Source organism: Sorex araneus, chromosome 5, assembly GCF_027595985.1.
Source record: "Sorex araneus isolate mSorAra2 chromosome 5, mSorAra2.pri, whole genome shotgun sequence".
Lineage (NCBI taxonomy): Eukaryota > Metazoa > Chordata > Mammalia > Eulipotyphla > Soricidae > Sorex > Sorex araneus.
Window position 1 is genome coordinate 160,097,768 of NC_073306.1, and position 27,202 is coordinate 160,124,969.

Here is a 27,202-nt window from a genome sequence, read left to right on the forward strand (position 1 = left end):
TAGATGTGTAAAAGGAGAGGGTCTAGACAGCCTATGGAATGGGGAAAGGTTATTTACCCATTACCCTTCTGATAAGGAGTTAATATAAAAGATATACAGGCATTGGTAGAACTTTACAAGAAAAAAACATCCAACCCATAAGAAAATGGGGAGAAGAAATGAACAGAAACTTTCTCAAAGAAGAGATTCAAATGCCCAAAAGGCACATGAAAAAGTGCTCTTCATCACTAATCATCAGGGAGATACAAATCAAAACAACAAGGACATATCACACATCACAGATACTGGCACACATCCAAAAGCACAAGAACAGGGAGAAAGGAACTCTTCTTCATTGTTGGTGGGAATGACAACTGGTCCAGTCTTTTTTTTTTTTTTTTTGAAAACAATATGGTCATTCCTCAAAAAAAAAAAACAGAAATTGAGCTCCCATCTGAACCAGCAATATCACTTTTGGGAATGTACCCTGGGGTCCCAAAAACACACAACAGAAAATCTGCACTCCTATGTTCATTGCAGCACTATTCATAATAGCCAGAATCTGAAACAACCTGAGTGCCCAAGAACAAATGAATGGATAAAGAAACTATGGCGCATCTGCACAATGGAATATTATGCAGCTATTAGGAAAAATGAAGTCATAAAATTTGTCTAGAAATGGATAGAAATGAATAAACATGGAGAGTATGATGCTGAGTGAACTGACTCAAGAGGGAGAGGGACAGACATAGAATAACTGCATTCACCTTTAGTAGAAAAAATATACACTGTAGAAGGCGAATATCCACGGCCAGGAAACAGGGGTTAGGAGGACTGGTCAATGGTTAGAATCAACCACAAGTGTCAGGGGGGCAGAGGGTAGGTAAGAGAGAGAAGGGATCGGTATGACAATAATAGCTGGGAACGATCACGCTGGACAAGAGTGAGGGTTAAAAGTGGGTAAAGGGATATACCTGACAACCTTTCAGTATTTGTATTGCAGACAATAATGCCCAAGGGGGGGAGGGAGAAAGAGGGAGAGAGAGAGGGGAGAGAGAGGGGGAGAGAGAGAGAGAAGAGAAGAAAAGTGCCTGCCATAGAGGCTGAGGCAGGCTGGGGGGTGGGTGATGGGAGGGAAACTGAGGACCCTGATGCTGGGAAATGTACACTGGAGGAGGGATGGGTGTTGGAACACGGACTGAAACTCTATCATGAACAGCTTTGTTAGGGTTTATTTCACAGTGGTTCACTAAACAAAAGTAAATCTTAATAATTAAAAAAATAAAATAAATTTTAAAAAAAAGGAGTGGGTTAGGGGAAAATGGAATGGTCTGGCCACTCTAACTTGCCAATTCCAGCTCAGGGACTGGCGTGTGACTGTTCCCACTTCTGATCCTCACTGTCTTCATGAGCTGAGGGTGCCCATCAGGGCTGTGAATGCTTACACAGTTACGGTGGCTGTGAGCATGCACTCTGAGTGAACTGGAGGGGTATAAGCTCTGGTTTTATCACCAATTCGTTTGCTTTTCTTGAGGAACATCCAGGCTGCCACAAGCTTTGATCTCCTCATTTGTCAGATGGCAATGATACTGATGACACTCATAATTGTGTGAGAATTAGATGATTTCAGGAACGATGCCCAGCGCACCGCAAGGCTGAGCATTCCCAAACCTTGGCTGTCATAATTACTAGTTATCATTCCAAGATTTTCTTAAGAGGATACTTAAAACACGACCATCATTATTAGTTACCATCCCAAGACCTTCTTAAGAGCAGATGATTAAAATGCTGTCTTTCAGCACCCCTTAAAAAGGCCCAAAGTAGGGGCCAGAGAGACAGTAGAATGGGTAGGGCTCTTGTCTTGCAGCAGACCCAAGTTTAATCCATATGGATTCCATATGGTGTCAAGTTTGTCAAGAGTGATCCCTGAGTGCAGAGCCAGGAATAAGCCCTGAATACGACCAGCAGTGGCACCGAACAAACGAAAAAGAACAATAGTAGAAGCTGCTTTGTATCACTAGCGTACCTGTCTGATCCTGACACTTAGGATCCCCCAAGAATCTCTCAACTGAGACTTGGGGATCTGCCCTGTTTCCTAGTGGTCAGTGATATGGGATCTGTTGCACTCCTGTGGTCAGTATTCACGCTTCCCATCCTCCAAAGCAAGTGGCTCCAATGAGAGAGACAGAGAGAGAGAGACAGAGAGACAGAGACAGAGACAGAGAGAGAGACAGACAGACGGACAGACAGACAGACAGACAGAACCACAGGCACAGAGAGGGGAGGGCAGTGGAGCAAACGGGGGGCACCTGAGCTCTAGTGGAAGCGACTTCTTAGATGGAGCTGCCCCCAGGGTGACCAAGCCTTCTGAGGCCTTCTGAGCTAGGAACCTTTAAGCTACTTCCAACTTCCAAATGTGACTGAAAGAGTCCTGCTGAAGGCCATGGCAGACAGAATCATCACTCTTGACACAAGTGATTCTTAGGAAGGGATGAGGAGGAGATGATCAGTGTTTACAGATCACCCATCTGTTACTGTGTGACCGCAGCTAAGGACATGACTTGAATTTTTCTCACTTCCTTCTTACAGCAGTTCTACGTGGTAGGTACCATATTTATTCCATTTTAGGGTTAAGAAAGCTGAGACTGAGACACTTAAAGTAAACCTTCCAGAGGTCACATGGTTAGTTTGGCAGATATTTCTGCTGGCTTCCTAACAGCCTTTCCTTCAGTTAACAAGTGATTAACCTAAGCTAATTCCTGTGCAATCACCCCTGAGAATGTTAGTGTAAGCAGGAGTAGGGCACGTCCTATCATGGCCTTGGCAGGCTGGAAGAACATGCACTCCAAAGCTGCGTTCCGGCCTCTCCTGCTTGGGGGAAGAAAACTGAGGCTACATTTGAGAGGAAGCTAATACTAAACTTTGCAGAGTGGTCAGATGAAATACAGTCCAATTTGCATTTCAGATAAACAATGAATAATATTTTAGAATAAGTCTGAGCTGCATATTGCATGGAGCTTACTTTTATACTAAAAGAAAGATCCTTTGTCAATCTGAAATTCAAATTTGCCTTGCGGTCCTGAATTTTAATTTGCTAAGTATGGAACTGCAGAGAGAAGGGGTCTGTGAAGACTGAGAGGACCCAAAGCCTGCATTGCTTGTGAACGGCTACTTCTGTGAGGTCACTGCTTCCTTGGTTGTTCAGAATCAGTCATGAAGGTGGCTGAGAATTCCCAGCACTTGCACCCCAGTGTGTGTGTGTGTGTGTGTGTGTGTGTGTGTGTGTGTGTGAGCATGCATGCGTGCTCTCTCACACAGCCCTGTGGTGATTCCTCTCTGTAGGCGCAGAGGCTGGAAAAGTCAAATTCACACCGTGGTCCCAAACTCAAAAAAAAAGAATGCCGTATTAAAAGCCACAAAGTCAATGCTCAAGACAATGCATTTGCTTCTTAAGAACTACAGAATGTGGCGTGACAAACTAGAATTCATCAGATTCTCCTCAGTCGATGTAAATTTTTTATCATAAAGTCACAGAACGTGAATTTACTTAAACTGTAAAACTTCTTCATGAATACTAACAAACTCTGAAATCGCAGTGGAGATGACTCACGGCCTTTAAAAGCACACAAACAAAAGTTGTAAGTCAGTCTGGAGCAAAAATTCCAAAATTTAAATGCTTATAATTTTTAAAATTATTAATAAAACTCTCAATGTAAATTTGCATAGAAAAGACATTAACTAGGTCCACAGAAAAATTTGATTATGGATTAAAATGTGAAATATTATAAAACAAGTGAAATATTATATGTGAAATATTATAAAACAAGTGAAATATTATATGTGAAATATTATAAAACAAGTGAAAAACAAGGGAAAGGGAATGGGAGTGAGTACAAGGGAGTAACCACAGAACCAAGTTATTATTCATGGGTAAAAGTCCTCTGTGTATATGTGTGTATGCATGTGTGTGTGTTGTGTGAGAGATTATGTGTATATGTTTTGTAAATATGCCTGTATATGTACATGTATTGTACATGCATAAATATTCACATGTTGTTAATATGTGCATGTTATATGAGCATATGAGTTTATGTATTTTGTGTATGTGTGCATGTGTTTTAAGTATATGTGCCTTGTGTTATGTTTGTGTTCATGTTAATATGTTATGTGTATATAACATATACATGTGTGTTGTCTATGTGCACATATGAAAGTAGGTGTATATGTGTATGTGTGAATAGGCACTCATATATTGTGTGTGCACGTGCATTCTGTTTGTGTTGTGTGAATAGGCACGTGTGTTCTGTGTGTATGTACGTGTGTATTTTGTGAGCGTATGCATATGTGTATGTCTTGGGCATAGCATTTACTTTACTCAGTATTAAAAATATTATGGCAATGAAGCCCAGTTTATAGGAGTGGGACCACATGTATCATCAGTAAACAATACATGGTGTTGAGCTGACAATTACAGCTATCAAGAGACCAGTATTCTTACTGGCATCTTCCAGTTTGGGAATCCTGCTCGGGTGCAAATGCTTCCCCATGCAGGGAAACACAGAGTGCTTACGTTACATCATCTGGGATCTTGTTCAAGTTATTAAAGTCTATTATCGGTCACAAAAAGGCATGTGAGGAAGAACAATTGTGAAATAGTATTCAAATAAACATATATTTGGACATATAAGTATGAATGTTTGCAACTGAATTATAAGAAATTTGTGATATTTCTGAATGTATTGCTATAAAAATGCTCCCTTCCCCAAAGTCAGTACTACTACCTGACCTGGTACCACACAGGACAACACAAAGAGCTCAGTGGGAAAGAAAGGAAGGTCTAAGTGTCACTGAAGGGAAGATAGACAAATGGCATTAGTTCTGTTGCAAGATGGCTTTTCGAAGTCTAAAACAGGGGTCAGGGACGTAGTGCAGTGGGAGAGCTGAGGCCCTGGGTCCCATCTCCAGCACCACAAACAGGGGGAATGGTAAGTCAGCCAGCTGTAAGTGAGATCCTCTGCCCATGTTTCCAACCAGATCCCCAACAAGAAATGGGATGAGTCCACCGTGCGACCACTTCCTGCCCCACTGGCCTCCTCACACTCTGCCCAGCCTCTCCTCTTGGGCTGTATGAATTCCCCACTTCCCCTCCTCAGACACACACACACACACAGTCACACCAAAGGATTATAAGAAACTAAAAAATTTCTCTAATCATTTTGGAATTACCCATATTATCATAAGACACCTATATAAAATATCCAATATATAATAGATCAAAAGACTAAACCTTGGAGGCTAGAGAGATAGTACAGCAGGCAGGGCTCTTGTCTTGAACATAGCCAACATGGGATCAACCCCAACATCCCATATTGGTCTCCCAAGCGCTGCTAGGAGTAATTCCAGAGCTCAGACAGGATTGACCAATTGCTGATTAACCACTCCTCACTTAAAAAAAAACTAACTGTCTTACCTGTTTCCTCTTTTCAGGTGGAAGTGATGGATCTCCATCCTATAAAAAAACAATATTTCATTTTAATTAAAATTAACAGAATGGCTGAGATTTAGATATTGAATAAAAATTCAGACCCACCTGACTTGTACCTCTTATAAACAGTTATGTGCTGAACCAAATTCAAATATATATATATACATATATATATATATATACATCACCATAAACTGAAACAGAGTTATTTTGAGAAGACCCTTAGGGAATGGAATCAGTCACAATTAGGAATAATCATATATATATATTATATATGATTTTTTTAAAACCTGCAGTTATTGAAATTATTATTACTATTATTTTGATTTTCAAGTCACACCAGCCCTAGCCACTATATGATAACTCTGGGCCCTGAAATTATTTTAGATCAGAGTTTAAATTAAATAATATTTTATTTATTTAGTTTGAGAGTCTCTTTTGAGTAGTTGGCTGGAAAGGAATAGTCATAGACAAGGGTGAGCACACACACACACACACACACACACACACACACACACACACACACATAGACCTAAATATTTTCTATGGGCAGAATAATTGGGGAGGAGGTGGGGGAACAGAAATAGGAATGAACATGCTCAAAAAAGAAAAAAAAATAACCAAGGATTTCCAATCCCATCAGACCCTTTATCCTAAAAAATGCAATCCCTTGGGCTGGCGATGTGGAGGAGTGACAAGCAAGAGCCCTGCGTGTGAGAGCCCTGGGTTCTATCTCAGGCACTACCAAAGAGAAAAAAGGGAATTCATTACCTTATTGGAGGGTTAGGATTCCTCTACATGATGCTATCTACATGTAAATCAGCGTTATTTGGGGACATACCTGGTGGTGCTGATGGACCAGTCCCAGCACAGCATTTAAGAGTGTCCCTCCTGAGGACTGCACTCATTTGTGGAGTATAGAATAAAATAACATGAGGCTGACACCCAAGGACAGTAGACACAAGGGCCAGGAGGATTGCCCCATAGCTGGAAGCCTGCTTCATGAGCGGAGGGGAGAAGGCAGATGGAATAGAGAAGGGATCACTAAGAAAATGATGGCTGGAGGAACCAGCTGAGATGGGAGATGTGTGCCGAAAGTAAATAATGGACCAAACATGATGGCCTCTCAGTGTCTGTGTTGAAAGCCATAATGCCCCAAAGTAAAAAGAGAGTACGGGGAATATTGTCTGCCTTAGAGGCAGGGGGAGGGTGGGAAAGGGGGGGTATACCCGGTATATTGGTGGTGGGGAATGTGCACCAGTGGAGGGATGGGTATTTTATCATTGTGAGATTGTAACCCAAACATGAAAGCTTGTAACTATCTTGTGATGACTTAATAATAATAATAAAAAAGAGTGTCCCTCCTGGTGATACTTGAGGGACTAAGGGTGCCGGAGTTCAAACCTAGTCCTCCTGCATGCAAAGCAGGTGCTCATCTCAATGAGGCATCTCCTCTCCTCAGCCCTTAGAAGAACTGAGTTCCTCTCCATTGTGTGGAACACACACATCTCGTGCAAATAAGTAAACACTCACTAAAGGAGGATTCCTCTACATGATGCTATCTGCATCTAAATCAGCATCATACTGACTGGTGCAATCTTTCACTGTTTGGGAAAAGTCCAATGCTCCTAACTCGGTGGCGTGTGAGCAATGGTGTAACAGTTAAAGTTCGCAGCATGGGCACTCACAGTGAGCAAGCTCAAGGCGCTGAGTGCAACCATATGGGAGCCTTGAGTTTGATCCTGGAGCCACAAGGTCCCCTTAGCCTGGCTGGAAACAATCCCAGAGCACAGAGCTGGGAGTAGGCCCCAAGCACCATCCAACATGACAGAAAATAAAAAAAGGGAAAGAAACAGAACCCATCCAAATTGCTTCAGCAGGGAAAAAAACAATGCAAAAATAACACTAAGCAGGTAGTAACCTCCAGTGAAGTAAAATCCGCACCCTTGCAAATTTTATCTTCCATATGTAGGGAAACAAAAGGGTGTAGATGATATTAGTAACAAGCCTTGGGTGCTGAAGCACAGGCTGGGAGTGGCACCGGGGCATGGGTGGAAGGTCTTAGACACTTTGGTGGTGGTGAGGTGAGGTAAGTGTGTGTGTCCAAACCAGGCCTATCCACCCTGAATCTCACTTTATGAAAACCTAGAGAAAATCTATATGCCTTGGAAAATAGAAATGCGTGGTCTTTTATCTGAAATAGTTATATGCAGTTTCTTTTTAATGATTTAAGTTTGCATGCACAGACTAGAGAGACATTCAAAATAAGGTGTGAAGTGAAAAGAGCAACTTTTAGAAAACTTCTATGATGCTACCCCAGGAAACTCTTCGCAATGGTGGAAATGTACCTTAGTTAACTGTCCAATATTGAGTCAACTGGACATTTCTGTCCAGTACTGAAAATGTTCTGTCGCAATGAAATCTAGCAGAGCAGCCACCAGTCACCTATGGTGATTGAGCCCATGAAATGTGATGACTGAAGAACTGAGTTTTCTGTTCTATTAATTTTAAACTAATTTAAAGCAGAATTGAGTCACATGTAGCTAGTATCTAACCTTAAAATAGAATAAGCGAGGGGCTGGAGCAATAGCACAGCGGGGAGGGCGTTTGCCTTGCATGCGGCCGACCGGGTTCAATTCCCAGCATCCCATATGGTCCCCTGAGCACCGCCAGGGGTGATTCCTGAGTACAGAGCCAGGAGTAACCTCTGTGCATTGCCAGGTGTGACCCAAGAAGCAAAAATAAATAAATAAAATAAAATAAAGAATTTAAAAAAGAAAAAAAAGAGAAGAAGCGAGACTATAGACCGAACATAAAGGCCACTTGATACCTCTATTGCAAACTATAACATCCAATTGGAGAGAACAAAAGGAAATGCCCTGTCACAGATGGTGGGGGGGGGGTTTCAGGGGAGGGATACTGGGAACATTGGTGGAGGAGAAAGGACCCTGGTGGAGGGATGTAAACGAAATGCAAACATGAAAGTTCATAAGTTTGTAACTGTAACTCACGGTGATTCACTAATAAAAATTTAAAAGTAAAATAAAATATAATAATAAAAAACAAAGAACAAGCGAACTGCAGGTAACTAAGTGAAGTAGTGAACAGTGCCCCCCCACCCCCGCTACTCCTCCCCCTCCCCACCTCCCACCACCACACACACAGCCACCTCGGATCTACCCTGCATTCCACAGTCACAGATGGCAGTGTGCCAGCATCCAGCCACAACTAGCAAGCAGGACAGGACGGAGGGAGATGCCAGGCTTACTCTAACCACGCCAGGAAAGTCTGAATTGAGTCCTTCCTTTGCTCATTGACTGCTGAAAGGCCTGGCCTGTTAAACGTCCCCTTTCTGTCACCTGGAGGAATCAAGAATGTCACAGTGACGTGTGCAACACATACAATCAGCTCTCGGTACTTCTTCTTCAGGGACTGGTGACGCTCTCGCAGCTGATTGGCCATGAGCTTGTACTGGTCCCTTTCCTGTTGGCACGTGTCCAGCTCCTTGGACAGGATCAGCAGGGCCTCCTTTTTACTCTCCAGTTTCCTCTTGCATACCAGGTACTGCGACACAAGCAGAGACAAGTCAGGGCCAGAGTCACAGCGCAGCTCCACTGAACGCCCCTTTCTGAACGACACCTCCCCAGCTAGAGTCTGGAGACAGGTGGATGCCTGCAAAGTTCGGAAATAGAACGTTCTTGCTTGATATGATTTTGTGGATTATTTGTGGGGGCAGCAGGTCTAGGAAGCACAACCCCAACCCTAAATAATCTATTCCACACGGGGCAGGGATGTTCCACTTTTAGGCAGTAGGGAAATCTGCACCAGAAATTTCTCATACAAATAAGAACCTGATTTACTTTCCACTTTACAGGACCAAAAGCTTGGAAGATTGCAAAATTTGTCAAACTGGAACAAATAAAATAATCTAATTGATAAACAAGCTATAAAAGCAGAATTTTGTTTTGGTTTTGAGCCACACTGGAGGTGCTCAGGGCTTATTCCTGTACTCTGTGCTCGAGTCACTCCAGGCAGGACTAAGGAGGTCAGAGGGGGTGCCAGGAATCGAAATCAACCCACTGTACGATCCAGCCCCAAACCAGAATAGTTTTTAATTACTTGAACAGATAGTTGGAATACAATTTTTTAAAGAGTTCATATTTCCAAATAAGGTTATGCAAAAAAAAATTTTTTTAATTTACAAAATCCTGTACACTGGAGGATGTTTAATTAAAATTGTGTACAAATTTAATAATTATTAACCCTGGATAACACAATCATTTGCATGCTCTTTTACAATGTTTGTTCTTGGGACCAGAGAGGAAGTTAAACAGGCTGGGCACAGGTTTGCATGCAGGAAGTTCACGTTCAATCTCTGGCACAGTAAGGTTCCTGAGTATCATCATGTAAGGCCCCCAATTTTTTTTTAAGAAAAAATTTATTCTTTATGCTTGTTTTCTAAATTTTTATAGAATAGATCCATTTGGCTTCTCTAATAAAATTTCTTAAAGTTATTAAAGATAATATAATTGAACTATAAATCACCATGATAGATTATATCACCCACATAATATAGCAGATCCTTTCTCACGTGAGAATTTTAATTCACTAAATTGGCCAGGATAGGTGAAATTTCTTTGATTCCAACACAGGCACCTACCACCTCAAGATCAATTTTATGAGCTAAGTATTTTTAAAATGACCTTTTAAAAAAATTAATTTGTATCGAGGTTTATAACATTACATGTTTCCATTGGTAAATTTCCACATCTGATTACTGTCCACTCTGATCACCACCATCCTCAAAAGTTATTTTGCCATCTGCCATTGTAAAACTAACTCCCATAACACCCTCTTCTTCAGGATCATCAGCGTGTTCTCTGTATCTGAGTGTTTTGCTTAGCTTTGTTTGTTTGATTGGCTCTTCATATATGACACCTGAGTAAAATCATATGGTGTTGATCTTCATCTTATTTATTTCTTTGTTATTATCATTTAGATGATAGGAATATAATAGTGTTCAAGTTTCTGGCAACAATGTTCCAAGTTACTGTCCACCTCCCTCTGTCACCAAAGTTTCCCATGACCCCTGCCCCCATTCTTATGTCCACTCAGATCAACTGTTCCTTACCTCCCACCACTGCTCCAATTATTTGCTAGTTGACAGAGGGTACTTGTTTGGGTGCGTACTGTTACTTAGCACCACCGATATGCTCGAGATCTTCAACTTACGTTCCCAGCTTACTTCTCAGAAGCCTATTCATTTCTCCTCTTCCCTTCCCCACACACCCAAGCACTCTCAGTCTGTGTTCTGGTACCCAAGAATTACTATCAGTTAATACTGTCCATAAATTTGATTTGTTTACCTATATACCACAGATGACTGAGATCATCCTGTCTTTGTCTATTTCTCTCTGAGAAGGACAGAATCCCTCTGAGTAGGATCCACTCCAGGTCCACTGAATGACTTTTCCACTATAAGCTGCACAATATTCCACTGTAAGTACCATAACATCTATTCATTAATCTGTTGTTGGACATTGGGGTTGTTTCCACATTCTAACTATTGTTTTAAGAGCTGCAATGAACATAGGTGCATATATCTCTTTGAATTAATGATTTTGTGTTTGGGTGAAAAAACTGAGCAATGAAAGATATTCATATACAATACTTCAGATAAAGAACTAATGCTCAAAATCTATAAAGCACTTACAAAGTTCAGCAATAAAAAGCATCAACCCCATCAAATGAACAGAAACTTCATCAAAAAATAAATACAGATGGCCAAGAGGCACATGAAAAAATACTCTACGTCACTAATCGTCAGGGAAATACAAATCAAAACAGCATGAGATATCATCTTACACCACAGAGACTTGCACACATCAAAAAGGACAAGAACAACCAGTGCTGGTGAGGATGTGGGGAGAAAGGGACTCTCTTTCACTGTTGGTGGGAATACTGACTGGTCCAGTCTTTCTGGAAAACAATATGGACATTCCTCAGAAAACTAGAAATTGAGTTTCCATATGACATAGCAATACCACGTTTTTGCACTGGGGATGCAAAAAAACACAGTATAAATGACATCTGCAACTGTATGTTCATTCAGCACTGTTCACAATAGCCAGAATCTGGAAACAATCTGAGTGCCTGAGAACAGACGACTGATTAAAGAAACTATGCTACATCTACACAATGAAATATTATGCAGCTGTCAGGAAAGATGAAGTCATGAAATTTGCTTATAAGTAGACAGACATGGAGAGTAGTGTGCTAAGTGAAATGAGTCAGAAAAGGAGAGACAGACATTTGTAGAATATAAAATAACATAATATGAGACTAACACCCAAGGACAGTAGAGATAAGGACCAGGAATATTGCTCCACAGTTGCAAGCCTGCCTCATGAGCTGAGGGAAAAGGCAGCTGGGATAGAGAAGGGATGACTAAGGCAATGATAGCTGGAGGTATCCCTCGGGATGGAAGATGTGTGCTGAAAGTAGATAAAGTACCAAACATGATGGCCTCTCAGTATCAGCATTGCAAACCATAATGCCCAAAAGTAGAGAGAGAGTAAGAAGAAAATTGTCTACCATGGAGGCAGGGAGTGGGTTGGGGTGGGGGTGGCAGGAGGGATACTGGGGACATTGGTTGTTGTAAATGTGCACTGATGGAGGGATGATGTTTGATCATTGTATGACTGAAACTCAAACATGAAGGTCTTGTAACTGTACCTCATGATGATTCAGTAAAAAAAAAAAATTAGGGGCTGGAGCTATAATAACACAGTGCGTAGGGTGTTTGCCTTGCACGAAGCTAACCTGGGTTCGATTCCCAGTATCCCATACAGTCCCCTGAACACCGCCAGGAGTAATTCCTAATTGCAAAGCCAGGAGTAACCCCCGTGCATTGCTGTGTGTAACCCAAAAAGCAAAAAAAAAAGAATTAAAAAATTGAGGAGGAGATGAATAGACACTTCCGTAAGAAAACATATAGACCAATAAGCATATGGAACAAAACCTCATTGTTATTTTGATTTTTTCTATGATTATAGACAAAAATCAAAGTAACAATGAGGTACTAATTTACATCAGTGAGAATGGCATATATATACATGTAATTGAAAATAAGAAATGTTGGCGGGAATGTGGTAAAAAGAGTACTTTCATGCATTGCTAGTGGGAATATCACCTAGTCCAGGCTCTATGACAAAAAAAATGAAGATTTATTTTTAATTTTTTTATTTTCATCTTATTGATTGACTTATTCACTTAAGCCACTCTTTACCCATCCCCAACATATAGGTATGTCCAGATGAAATTCTTCCACAGAATTGTGGGGTATCTTCCCCCACTACACACACACACACACACACACACACACACACACACTTTTCCTGACTCCTCCACCCACATCTGGCAAACACCCACTACATGGGTCAGTGTGAGCCCAACTGGGATTCTCTATTTGCATTGGATATATTGTACCGTCTGGTGTTATTCACATATGTGAAATGTGGCACTAAATACCTTTTGAATTTGCCCCGTAAAAGACCAAATTCAGAGCATTCATGAAAACAATTTATAGTTTCATTATACACTCTGACATGAGCACTTTGTCATTATGGACGCTCGCACAAAGCAGAGAGAATCAGCACTCCCATACCATTTGAGTCAATGCTCTTTTATGGACAAAAAGCATTACTCATATAGAGTGCTTGCTAGGAACTGACTTTGTTAAGTTCAATTTCAAATAAATGAAAGGGGAAGGAGAGTTTTGTGCATTAGCACAATTTTTTTTCTCCTTAAAAAAAAAAAGTAATTGCTTAGCTTCAAAAACAAAGGAGGAAGAAAAGCCATTCTGAGACGGATTTAAGTTCTAAGAAAGGACACTTCCACCTTGGAGGAATCTTATTCCTGGCAGTAATGAGGTTGGAATCCTGCCTTAAATGTCCTGGATTTTCAGACTTTGACACTGTCTTCATGGAGGCAAAATGTTTCTGTTGCTGCAGTGATTTCTCAAGAGTAAAATCCTCAAGTGAGTAAACACCAGAGAGAGGCCCCCATCCCTCTACTGCTTTGTCCTCAGAGACGTGTTGAGGCTTCCAGGGAACAAATAGCATTTGCACACAATTCAGCAGGTCTACCTGGCCCTTGGAGCCCTATACCTGCCGTCAGCAGCCTCGGATGTCCGGCGCTAATCGCATTGGAGGCACCAGCGGTCAGCTTTTCTCCTGTGATTTATCTGACCCAAATGTGAACCCCCAGAGGTATTCAGGTTTCTTGCAACTTTGGGGAAGAAAACGCTGACCCCATTTTAATGTGCAGTGGGCAGACTAGATGTACCATCTGGTCTACTGAAGGCCACCACTTACTGGCAAAATGGAAAGACAAATTCTGTGACCTTGAACCATAGGGTCTCAAAGGGAAGCTGCCTATCTCTCCACATAGGTCCCCAATGGTGCCTCCAATCTGGGAATGGCAGTACCTTCCCCGACTGCTAGGATACCTGATACCAAACTCTATGAAAAGTCACCAACAAATATCTGGAAATAAACCCCAAAAGAGGACAGGTTGGAGAGTGTTCGAGCTGAGATCTACATATGCATCCGCAAATCCAAAACTGAGAACCCTTCCTGCAGAAGATACACCTTAGAAGGGCCTCCCATCCTGCTCCCCCAGAGGGGCAGACAGCATCCAATACCTCACCCGCCCCCAGAGGGCAAGTGTTAAAAGCCTCGGTTTGCTGAAGCACGCCTACCTGGGCACCACCTAGCACCAAATCTTATTCAAATAAGGCTCTGATTATTTAGGTTCCCACAGCCCAGAGGCCTAGCATCTGAGGAGCAGAATCTCTTCAATCCAGTTTCTCTTAGTACAGAGGAAGCGGGTCAGTTAGAAGTCCCGCCACAGGCAAGGAAACAAGGCAGCATCGAGGATGAAGCCTCGAGAATAAAAGGGCAACATTGAGAGTGTCACTATCAGGCTGCCCTTTCTTCTCTTCCCCTGATCCAGAAGAGCAAATTTCAGGTTTTTCACTCCACGCCTTTTATTTTGATCACTGGAGCAAGCCTTCCAGCAAGCTAAAGCCTCACTTTCAAATCAGTCCAGAGTGATGCAGCTCAGACCAAAGGCGATGGGGCATCCCGACTCCCTGAACCCCGCCACAGCCCTGCACCCTGAAGGTGCAGAGACAAGGAGCCCTAGAAAACTCAACATCACTCTGGACGGCTTGTAAAGAGCAGATGCACGGAATAAGAACGGGCATGTGCAGGGGCTGGGACAGGACATGGCATGGAAAATCAGCATGGGGGATGCTGGGTGCTCCAGAAACCCAGGTTCAGAAAGCCTTGAGCCTGCTCTGGTAGTTGGCAAGGACTAGGACAGTGGCGCTGTGGGTTCTGGGTTGAAGCATGCTGTCACCGTCATCCCAGGGTTATCTGTGCCAGCTGGCATAGCACAGAGGGATTCTAAATAAGTCACGACACAGATGATGTTTTATTGTATCTGACCAAATATCATGTGTAAGCGGTAGTTTCATGAAAATAATAGAGAAATCCAGGAGATGTGTGTGTGTGTGTGTGTGTGTGTGTGTGTGTGTGTGTGTGTGTGTGTTGGGCAGAGGGGGGAGTATTGGAGAAGGGGGTGGAAGTTCTCACAATCATTCTAAAATGGTGTTTGGTTGCTGTGTTGATGACTGTTAAAATATCCCATTGCCTAACTCTCTAATTGGGAGCAAATCAAAGCAACAACAATTGGAAGGAAAGAATATCCTCCTTGGTTGGCATCTCTGAACAGTCAGCAAATGCATGGAGGGAGCCTTAGGGGGCAGCAAAAATAGAACAGAAAGCCAGACAAGCCGAGTGACTGTGCTGAGAATGTTTCTGCAGGAGGAGGAGGAGGAGGAGGAGGAGGAGGAGGAGGAGGAGGCAGTGGAGACAGACAGGCCAACTAGTAGAGGTAGAAGAACTCGCTCCAGAGACAGATCCAGGGATGATGGGCCAATCCTAGACCGCCATGATGGGAACAAACACACCAGCGCACTGCTGGGACCTCAGTTATCACATGAAGAAACTGGCACAGGGGCAGGGGGTTGTCCAAGGATACCCCCCTCACCACACATACACAGCTTGCAGAATCCTCCATTTAATTTTTATTCATTTATTTCTATTTCATTTTGGGACCACACCCAGTGGCACTTGGAGGCTACTCCCAGCTCTGTAGTGCTCAGGGTCACTCCCAGGGGTGCACCAGGGACCAAGTGGTGCCAGAGATCCACCCCCAGACTCCTGCATGCAAACTATGCACTCAGCCCAGGAGTAATACTTTCAAAGCACCGGCCAGTACCACGGGGATAAAGGGTGCTAGGGCTAACACCAGGTCTCGGGGGCATGTGTCTCACTTGCAGTACCTAGACATTGCTCTGTCCACCCTGTCTAGGGCAGAACTGGCTCAGTGGTTTCCAAACATAGCCCATCTGGGACCGCAGAGTTGTCGCATCTCTCTCACAGATGGAGGTGAAAGGTGCGGGGCTGAAGTTGAGTTTTTAAGAACAAGGCACAAGAGAGTGACAAGGTCAGCCCATCTAGGCAGCCAACATTTAGAGCCTCCCCACAGCATTTCCAATTCCTCTTTCTTTTCAGGCACAGGGCATGACAGACTCTCCCCATTGCTCCGGAATCAGGCTGTGATATGGGACAGGCTTTGTTCTGTGAGATGCCCTTGGAAGGGATCCGAGCCACGTCCAGGGTAGAAACTCCAGTCTGGCCAAGCTCTCTCTGTCCCCACAGCAGTCATGGTGGAGCGCTGCTCCTGAGGGCCCATCTGAGCAGCACAGCCTGATGCAGGTAGCCTAGCACACACATGGCTGCCCGGGAGAGGCATTCGGGTCCATGGAGAAATGCGGGGTGTCCAGAAATCAATAGTTCTGGTGGGATGCTCTGGAACAGTGGAGGTTTCTGTTACCAGAGCCTAACCTGGCTTGTTCCGGCCCATATGGCTCATATCAAAGAAGGCAAGGACAGGAGGGCAGGAGGAGGTCCTGCTGACAGATCGGTTACATTCTGTGTTTCTGCGGAGTGACCATAATGACGAAGGTATTGCAACGCTTATCTCACCAGTACCCATCCTTCTCTGCAGTTCCACAGAGGATGGTTTCTACGTGTGACATCCTGTACTGGCAATCCTTAACACAGTGAGGTTGTGGTCTCAGTATCATGCACATTTTCTCACCCTTTTGCGGAGAGGTTCCCTGTCCCTAGGGGACCATGCAGTACCACTAACTGAGCTCCTCCACGCAAAGCCATGCAATATCCATTTTCTAAATGAGAAAGGGAGGCTTCCAGAAAAGTGCTTCCATAACATCGCAAGAGCCTGGCAGAGTCAAAACTTGATGCTGGATCTTTGTAGAGTTCAGCCCTCAGAACCTCAGTTCCTGGCACACTAAGCCCCCTATGCCCTCCTCCATCCCCCACCATCTCACTGTGTTAAGGATTATCAGTATGGGATGTCACACGGAGAAACCATCCACTGTGGAACTGCAGAGAAGCATGGGTACTGGGTGAGATAAGCGTTGCAATACTACTCATCCCCTTCGTCATTATCAACAGGGTTGGTTACTACACTACACTGGTTTTTCCAGCCTAGGGAAGCTAAAGAAAAAGATGAGGTAATTTTAAATTTCCTTACATTTTAGTGCTAGAACAAGGGGGTAAAATGTTTGCCTCCTTACTCAGTGCCTGCCCAATAATGGGATTACTCTTTCTTTCCTCATATGGAAGGTCCCTGGGAGAGGTAGCAAGTCTGACCAGCACTTCTCCCCTCACTCCTTTTGAGAGGACCATGTGGCTGCAATAAGGTTTCCATCTACTCAGAAGAAATGGGATAAAACATTTCTGGGTCTCAGGAAATGAATGGGAAGGCTATTCCTACACGAGAAAGCTGAGGGTAACAGGAGCTTCCCTAAGCTCTACTAGGGCCTGATCTCTCATTCAACAAATAGCTCCAACGGAGCCAAGCATTGGTCTACAAGGGATAAGAAGGCCCATTGGTTTTGAAAAGAAAAAGATCAGTACCCGAAGCACAGACTATTTTCACCACCCTCCAGGATTTTCCAAAACTCCCCAGAGTTCTGAAAACCAAAAACCTATTTAACCCCAGGACTGACTGTGGCTAATGGGGGGCACATTTCTGGTCTTTAAGCCACTGATGTGGATCTCTTTCACCCATGTGCTGAAGGAGGGGTGATGTGTTTGATGGCAGGTCACTATCGCCAGCTCTGCTGGGCACAGCACAGAAGTGGCAGCCAGCGTGTTTATTGGATTGCCCGTTTGGTTCCAAGACGTGTGTATTTGAGACAGGTCCAGGGCCCAGGCATTAGGGAGAAGGGGACTTGAGTTTTATTGAAAGCTACCTTTGCCATCTCTGCAGGGTCTCACAGACATCTGTGTGACTACAATGAAAAACTCCCATGAGCAAGTGACTGTCCCAATTTTTTTTTTTGCTTTTTGGGTCACACCTGGCAATGCACAGGGGTTACTCTTGGCTCTACACTCAGGAATCACTCCTGGCGGTGCTCAGGGGACCATATGGGATTTTGGGAATCGAACCCAGCTCAGCCACGTGCAAGGCAAACGCCCTACCCGCAGTGCTATCACTCCAGCCTGACTGTCCCAATCTTAACAGTGACTAGATTTCAATGTCTTCAGGTAGGCCAGGAAAACCAAACAATACATTCCAGGTTGTAAACCTTCAAGCTCTCCTGCTCCCGTGCTTGTCCCCACTGCCCCTCCGCCTCCGTTCGTTCCTGAAGTCTCTGGAATTTGTACCTACTACAGCATAATGCAAGAGATGGGATCAACCTCACAGATAACCTCAGGGACTTGACCAATGCAGCTGACAGATTCCATATCAGCGTTTCCCAAAGTACAGGTCCTGGACCGGGAAATAACTCAAAGGGCTGCAATAAATACTTTGTGGGGTCAAGTGATCCTCCACACACTAAGAAGTTCCCTTCTCCCCACCAAATAATAACAAGATGGACTGTGGGTCATAATACATGTGTGTGGGCAGTGAAGTCAATATAGTTACAATTTTCTTCCTCTTATTTTTTCTTTCATATGTGTGTATGTAAATAGCCATTACTTTATTACTATAAAAAATACATAGAGGGGCTGGAGCAATAGCACAGCAGGTAGGGCATTTGCCCTGCACGCGGCCAACCTGGGGTTCGAATCCCAGCATCCCATCCCCTGAGCACCGCCAGGAGTAATTCCTGAGTGCAGAGCCAGGAGTAAACCCTGTGCATTGCCGGGTGTGAGCCAAAAAGCAATATATATAGGCTAGGAATGGATGTGCTCAAGTGGTCGATCACCTTGCCAAGTAGGTACAAAGCCCTGAGTTTAAGTCCAGGATTGCACAGTGCCCAGAGCACTTCTGGACATCATCTCATATACATGCATAAAACTCTATGGCATCATGTTTGGGGTGTCTATTGATGTAATAATAGTTTACATGAGCGTATGTATTTGGGAGGTACAATTTCACATGTCTTCAAAGTACATATGACCAAGTCTCATATTCTTTTCTTGGCAGGATGAATGGGGGGGGGCTCCCAATTAGTGCTCAGGCAGCCCAGAGGCCATTCCCAAGTGGTTCTGAGTAAACTGAGCAGGGCAGTTGAGTGCAGGGGTGCCAGCGTGTTACTGGAGTTGGACACTTGGGACCTGTACTGCCGGGAACCACCAGGACCTCCCTAGCAATGCTCAGAGTCTCCAGGAATATATCCGGTGCTGCTTGGGGGACTCTGTGGTGCCCCCTGGGGCACTGTGGGGATATCAAGTCATGCCTTAGGGTAAGCATGTGCCAACTGTACCATCTCCCCATCCCCAACGCTCATTTTCTTTAAAAAAAAAAAAGAATGAAATAGAAAGGGTTACATTACAAGCCATGCAAGCAAACTAAGTACAATTCCACCAAATTCTTCCTTTTGAATGTGTGTATAGGGATAAACACTCATATACGCAAATTCTTGTGTAGTCAGAACAGATAGTTGCCAATTTTGACAGCTCTTATTCCATGTCACCCTGAACATTCATTCATTTAACAAATATTTAATGGTAAGGTGGCAAGAGGGGCTAAGAGCATGGCAGGAGTTGGATGCCGAGCAGGGAGGAGAAGCAACAGAGAAGATGCTTGAAATGAACTTTGAAGAGGAGTAAGTGCAGTGCACCTTAATCAACACTGCGATGTAAGGGCAATAATTGGCTCATTCTTTGGGACTGGGGCTCACCTTTGATGGATTCTTTGGCGCTGAGGTTCACCTGCTCTGCCCACCTCACTGAGGTTGCTAAGAGTCAAAAATGAAAGGTGATATATGCCAAAAGGGGCTTCATCAACTTTATTTCAAATTAAATTAAAGCTATTGCTTTAGTGTCACTTAAGGTGAGCAACAGGACACATTCTGGGACACTCTTCCCATCAACACTACATGACAACTAGGACCAAATCTGTTATGATTGTTTCGTAATCAAAATAGCTGAGATTTATTAGTTTTTCTTAGGCTGACCTGAAAACTGTGGTTCAAACATGGGCTCAAAGCCAGAGAGAGAGAGAGAACAGGAGTTAAGGAACTTGCCTTGCAGAAGGATGACCCCTGTTCAATCCCTGGTACAATAGGGTCTCTGAGAATTACTGGATTCGGCCCTGAAGGTCCTGAGCACTGCCAGTGTAGCCTGTATGCCTCTCAGAAAAGCAGGGCTAGTGCAACACTGCACTCTCTGACCCTTGCATTGAACTGCCAGCCTGGTTAACCAAGAACTGCCAGGAGTGGCCCTTCAGCACCATAACATGGCTTGGGAGGTCCCCTTCAAAATATAAACACAAATTTGGACTCTACATGGGAGGAGAGAGACTATAAATAATCATGCTGAGGGACTCGAAGGGCCACAGCAAGTCATGAGGCAAGAGATATGGTCCATTTGACCATATCCCTCAAGCTCTTAACTGCAAATTCCAGGCTCTTTTAGCAATTCTGTGTTGGAGCCAAATATATTCTTAGCAGACTGACATTTTCTCTCTATGGGTTAAACCATTTCTTTTTGTTCTGTTTTGTTTTGTGCACGTGCCTCGTTTTGCTAAGGGACTATTCCTGATTCTGAGCTCAGGGATCACTCCTGGCAGTGCTCCAGGGATTATCTGTAATGCCAGAGATCAACTGGGAATGGCTACATGGATGGTGAGCACCATGATGCTGTACTATCTCTTGGTACCTAATCCATATTTTTAATGACACCCTTGATAACTGCAAAACCAAAACAATACATTTCAATGTATAATATATCTACCAGGCCCAGTCTAGAATAGACTCACAGCCCTCCTGGAGCCTTTCTTATCCCGCTCAGGGGCAATAGCTGAAGCACAAAGGCCACCCATGGATCTGCCCAGTGGCCAGCCAACCCCATGCTCCCCTTTGCACAGGTCTGGGTGTCAAGTGTCAGATGATGGACACTGTGCCACTCCCACATCTTCACCACCTGAATCATGGGCTGGGGAAATGATGCAGGTTGTGACCGAGTTCTTAGCCCTCTTCTCTTTCCTAACTCAATCAAGGTGACCAAACTCTTATCCAAAGACTGGTTCGTGTCTATATGCTACACTCTCCCCCAGTGAATGCATCAGCAAAAGCCTCTCCCTGAGTCCTTGCTCTGGAGTCCCACTGTGTAGCCCCATCTGAGAGGCATCTTCCGCCCAACCCTGGCTCTCCCCTTGAAGCTGCCCCTCCCCGAATCTTCCCCTTCAGATAATGGAATCACCCTTACAGCTTCTTTCTCTCCCAGCCCTGACTTGGCAGCAAGTGCTTTGGGTCAACCTTCCCTCGGTGTACTGGATTTAAGCACATCCGTGCATCTTCATTCCAATGACTCAGCATCTCTCGACTGGACAGGACATGGACTCCTGCTTCTACCCACCTATAGTCTGTGGTCCACGTGCTCACCAGAAAGCAGCTTGTTTAATGGCAGAAGATGGCAACAAGTGGTGACCCGAAATCCCCCGGGGCCTCCTAGCACACTTATAACAAATCCATAGTCCTTCCTCTCACCTCACTACCTGCTTTCTGTTCACTCGAAGCCCACTGCTCCTACCACAAAGCCCCACATTGCCATTCTCTGTATGTGAACTGGGCAGCTCCCCCATACACACATACCCTCTAGAGTTCATCTAAAGCTCCGTTGCAATGTCTCCTTCTCAGCAAGCTCTTCCCTTGTCCATCTCCTCCCCTTCTACAATTTTGCTTATCTTTGCGGCACTTCTCACTTGGTCCTGCGTTAAATAACTAATTATTGGTCTATTTTCAACATCTGTCTCTCCCAAGGTAGCAAGGAGAAAAGTGTATTTTTTATTCCAGTTCCCTAGTGCTGAGAACAAAGCATGGTATTGGTGTTATACGCTCTCCCTCCCTCCCTCCCTCCCTCTCTCTCTCTCTCTCTCTCTCATATATATAACTTCATGTAAAACAATTTATATGTCAGTTACAGCTTAATTATACTGGTGACACAACTGATATTATCCCCATTTTACAGATCTCACACTCATAGCTAATGAAGACTCCAGGAACCACAAGGTCACACCTTTTGTTCTACTGGCGATGAAACTGAGGCTCAGGATGGTAAACAAACTTACCCAAGACTGACAAGGAATCAACTGAAAACCTCCACAGAAGATGCTTTTCATTCTAAGCCTTCACTGCACTGCCAAATTAAGGTAAGCAAGTCTCACTAGAGAGACACAAATGTAGGTTTAGAGTGGTGCCTTTCTATAGTTACAGTTACATTAATAATAATTATTATAATAAAGTAGATACTAATATATGACGCTACATCTAATGATCACTACTAATTACTAGCTGCCATTACAAATTACTGATAGTTTCTAAGTAACATGAAGAGAGTCAAAGTTCCAGAATCCAGAAGGATGCAGTTCAGAGTCACAGTTTTCAGGAGGACCACATGTTGAGCGGTAATAAGTCTTTTATTTCAGGATATTCCTGTATACCAGCACTTGTCTGGCCATTGGCAATCAGCTAGGGTCACAGCCAAAGTCAGGATGCCAAAATTCAGACCCTGGGTCGCCCATCCACTCACTACGTGACCAGTGACTCAGCCTCCCCACGCCTCCTGCTCCCCACATGCTAGTGGGTGTGACTAGAGCACCCTCTGAGGGCTGCTATGAGAATCCTTCCGTGGAAAACATTCCAGAGGTGCTACTTGGGTGTTGGCATGACTGTTTTTATGGTGAGGATGAAGGGCAGAGAAGGTGCTCCAAAATTTGGGAAAACAGTGAACACTGGCATTGGATCCTCAGGAACAGGTAAAGGGATTCACTTTCTCTACAGATGAAGGTGTGGCATGCAGTGATGATAGAAAATGCTACTCTTAGGGGCTGGAGAGAGTACAGCTGGTAAGGCACTTGCCTTGCATGCAGTGACCCGGGCTCAATTCCCGGCACCCCATACGATCCCCTGATCTCTGCCAGGAGTTGTTCCTGAGTGCAGAGCCAGGAGAAACCCCTGAGCATCTTTGGGTTTAACTATCACTGTATCACTGTCATCCCATTGTTCATCTATTTACTCTAGCAGGTCAGTAACGTCTCTATTCCTCCCAGCCCTGAGATTTTAGCAGCTTCTCCTTACTTGTCTTTTCCAACAACTGGAGGCTCTTTTAGGGTCAGGGGAATGAGACCTATCATTACTGTTTTTGGCATATCGAATACACCATGGGGAGCTTGCCAGGTTCTGCCCATGCAGGCAGAATACTCTTGGTAGCTTTGGTAGCTTGCCAGGCACTCCGAGAGGTATGTATGTATCACTCTCTATGATTTGTTGCCTACTGTCTGAACTCCATCAAATATGGTTTGGTAATTATGGAAAATGGGTAGGAAGTGTCTTATAATGTGTTGTGCAGATGTGAAGTGGCTGTGCGGTCCGGGAAGTGGCCTGGAGCGTGGCCGTGGTTGCTGTGGAGGTCCGCTGCCAGGGCTGGGTCCCTTGGGGTGGGAAAGGTTCTCACCTGCCCCCCCTGGGGTGCCCCAAGTAAAAACAGCCTACTGTGGAGTCCACCTACAGATATCATCTGACAAAAAAACTAACAATAACAGAACATCAAGAACCTCAGAGATGAAGAAAGGGGTTAGGAAACAAAGAGTAGTACAGTATATCAAGTCATAGTTTAGATTTGATATATGAATGGAGACTTGAAATATAAATGTTAAGTAATATGACTTTGAAGTAATGATTCTTGTAAGAGAGAAAAATCCTGCAAATAAGGGTCAAATATCCTAAAGAATAAATGATCTTGTTAAATCCTGGGGGTGGAACAAGAAAGACATTAAGTAAAAATAACACAACAAGTTGATTTTAATGGCAGTGTAGAAAGTAAAAGGTTTAAACTGTTTTCTCTTACTGGGTGGGGGGAGTAAAATTAGAAATTATAATCACCAATTCCTTTAAAAATATATATACATATTATTCTCTATGATTTATTTAAACAATAACATAAATTATATATATTACTCTAGGATTTATTTAAACAATATCATAAATTACTATCAGATTTTTAAAAAGATTAAAATGGAATTTCCTGTTGCCCTAATGACTTAAATATTTAATAACATTGAACTATCAAATTTGATTTGGAAGAAATCTCTAAGGTAAGACTTTATCATATCTGTTTGCAAACTGAATTCTAGGTAATGTTAATAGTTTTTAATCTATTGAAAAAAATCAGAATGAGATTATTTAACCCAAAAGTTGAGAAATTTTAAAGAAATTCCAAATAAGAACCTTAGGTTGATACCGCCAAAATGCAAGCCATCAATGTGTATTTAAGGTTAAGTCAAAGCCTATTTACTTAGCTTTTAAGAAATCTGTCCAGTGCATATCGAGTGAATTTACTGATATCAAGTTGTTTTTATAATTATTTTATTCTCCTTTTATGTCTATAGACTGCATAGTGATATACTCTCTTTCATTCTTGCCACTTCTAATGTGCTTTATGTTTGTTTTGGGCTTAACTAAAGGGTGAAAAATGAAGAAGAAGAAAATAAAATGCAACTCTTGGCCTAAAAACAATCATCCCTGGGGCTGGAGTGATAACACAGTGAGTAGGGCGTTTGCCTTGCACGCAGCCGACCCGGGTTCGATTCTCAGCACCCCATACGGTCCCCTGAGCACCGCCAGGAGTCATTCCTGAGTGCAGAGCCAGGAGTAACCCCTGTGCATCGCTGGGTGTGACCCAAAAAGCGAATAAAAAACAAACCAATCATCCCCAAGGTGCAAAGGTGAGATGCCCGAGCACTACCAGAACAAGGAAGTGAGCAGAGCACTGGCTACTGCAAGGGTGTCGACAAAAGCTGCTTTGGAGAGAGCTGGCAGGTGAGACATACCCCAGCCAGGTAAGAAAGGGCAAGGTCGGGGAGGCACTGGTGCCAGAGGGTCTGCAACATGGGGAGTGATGTCAAGGATCCTTCTAGAAAGACTCCTGCCCTCACAACATGCTGTCGGAGTCATCTCCCAGGCTGACAGCTTGGGGAAAAGGCTCTGCCAAGACCCAGAGATGGGGAAGGCAGGCGGAGGTCAGGGCTGGCTGTGCAGGTGCTCTGAGCTGGCCGGCCTACAGAAGCCTGACGGGGCACAGGCAGCACCTCACCCAGCACAGTGCTGTGGGCAGAGTGCTATCCGGGCAAGCAGGAGCACGCACAGCTACAGCCTCGGCTGTGAATAGCTGCTAGCAGCTGGTCACATGTCCACCAAACCACACCCCCGAGGGCCTGAGCTGAGGAGAACAGACTGATTACAGGTCACTCGGGAGTGGGCCCAGACAGTCTGCCCTGCGTCCACCGCTTGCTTTTGTCTTGCAGTCAGAGGGCCATTCTGCTTGTCAGGCTCTTGTGGAAAGTAGGTGCCAGGCACATTTGCTCTCTCCTCACCCAGGAAAGGATGTTTTCAGTATATTGTCAAGAGAAGGGAAGGAGAAAAGTTATTGGTATCCCCGGAATGGCCTCCTTGAGCCAGGCACTACTAGGAGCAACAATTATGAGATAAAGACCCTTCACAGCCATGCTTTAATGAGCAGCATTATTTTGCAAACTGTGCCCCAGGCTCTATTTGAAGCATCCTATGAATCTGACTGACTACCCTAGGAGACAGGTGTTAAAATTAGCCCCATTTCGCAGGTGAGGACAGGGAAGATCAAGAGGTGATGTATTCTTTATCACAAAGGTGAACTGGATTTATATATATATATGTATATATATATATGTATATATATGTGTGTATATGTATATATATACATATGTATATATTTCTAATGGATATATATATATATCCATTAGGAATCTTTGGTCATAAGCAGCCTTAAGGCCACACTAGTGCAGAAATGCTTGGGGCAGACAATGGCACTTAAGGGGCTCGCAGGAGGACAGAGAAGGAGACTTAGAAGCGGGTAGGAGGCTAGTGTGTCTGGAAACTGAGGGCAGGGCCAAGAGTTACCATGGACAGGAAAGGCGATCAGGGGCTGGAGGATAGTGGGAGAGCTGGTATCCCTTGCATTTCAGTTTGTCTCTGCTCTCCAAGGTCTCCAACCAATTTAAGATGTGCTATCCTTTGGTTGTGGGGGGCCAGGATACCTACCCACTGTCCCTGTACATCAGACCCAGCAGTCATTCCTCTAAACTGGGGGTGTGGGAGAATAAATGGTGGGAAATGGGGCACTTGGACCACTAGGACCCACGCAGAGTCACTGTCTTGAGCCGATATCCCAACCCTGCTCAGGTTTCCATCTCAGGGTTCATGAATAAAGGTTGAAAAGGAATGGCAGGTATTGCCATGCTCATGGCCTCTCTCCGCACGCTTGAGCTGAACCTCACTAATGAGTGAATGGAAAATCCAGGTATGTGGGACTTTGTGACTGCGACCTCTGGGTTCAACGGAACCGGGAACGGAGATCCTCTGCCTGTATCCCCATCTCTGGCAGATCAGCATCAGGCCCATAAGCACCTCTGGCTGGCACCAGATAATCTCATCATCAGCCACCATCCAGATCACATGTCCTTCTCTCCTGGAAGGGAGCGTAGCATGGCACTCGCCATAACCATGCCTCCGGACCCCGCACTAGGTTGTTTCACTCAGGGCACCCTAGAGGGGACGGGTGAAACCCCTTCCTGCCCCAAGGGACCCAGACCCAGCAGCAGAAAACCTCCAGAACTCAACTGCCATCCTGCTCACGGCCCCCATCCACATGCTCGCGCCAAGCTTCACCCATGAGTCAACCTATTCCTGGACTGCATGGCCACATTTGGACACTTCATACCACACACCCTACCCATACTCCAAGAGTACCGCAGAACTTTTGATGGGGTTCAAAGCAGGAGGCAACCAATCTTAGGGGGAAATATTATTTTACAGATATATATGCATACATATGTGTATGTGTGTATATATATATATATATATATATGTATGTATATAAGCACACAAGGCTCAACCTTTAACAACATGTCATTGATCTCTTATAGAACAGCTAAATGGCCCCTGGGTGAAATACAACAATCTTCACACTCTTTCCTCTAAGGAGACTTTTTTGTAGCATTTTCAGTAACTTTTCATAACAAACCATACAAAATATATTATTTTGGTTCTGCTTTGGGGCAGGGATTGGGGTTCGGGATGAAAACATCCAAAAT

The 27,202-nt window shown here is 44.1% G+C and overlaps 1 protein-coding gene across 2 annotated transcripts in view; it reads right to left on the reverse strand.

Moving 5' to 3' along the window:
• Positions 1-27,202, reverse strand: part of CCDC149 (coiled-coil domain containing 149) — a 155,707-nt gene that overhangs the window by 92,513 nt on the left and 35,992 nt on the right. For both annotated transcript variants that reach the window (XM_055138444.1, XM_055138443.1), the window contains exons 2-3: positions 8,867-9,028; positions 5,450-5,488 (exon numbers count right to left, since the gene is read on the reverse strand). In XM_055138444.1, coding sequence (XP_054994419.1) covers positions 5,450-5,488; positions 8,867-9,028 — 201 coding nt within the window. The remainder of the gene's footprint in view (positions 1-5,449; positions 5,489-8,866; positions 9,029-27,202) is intronic.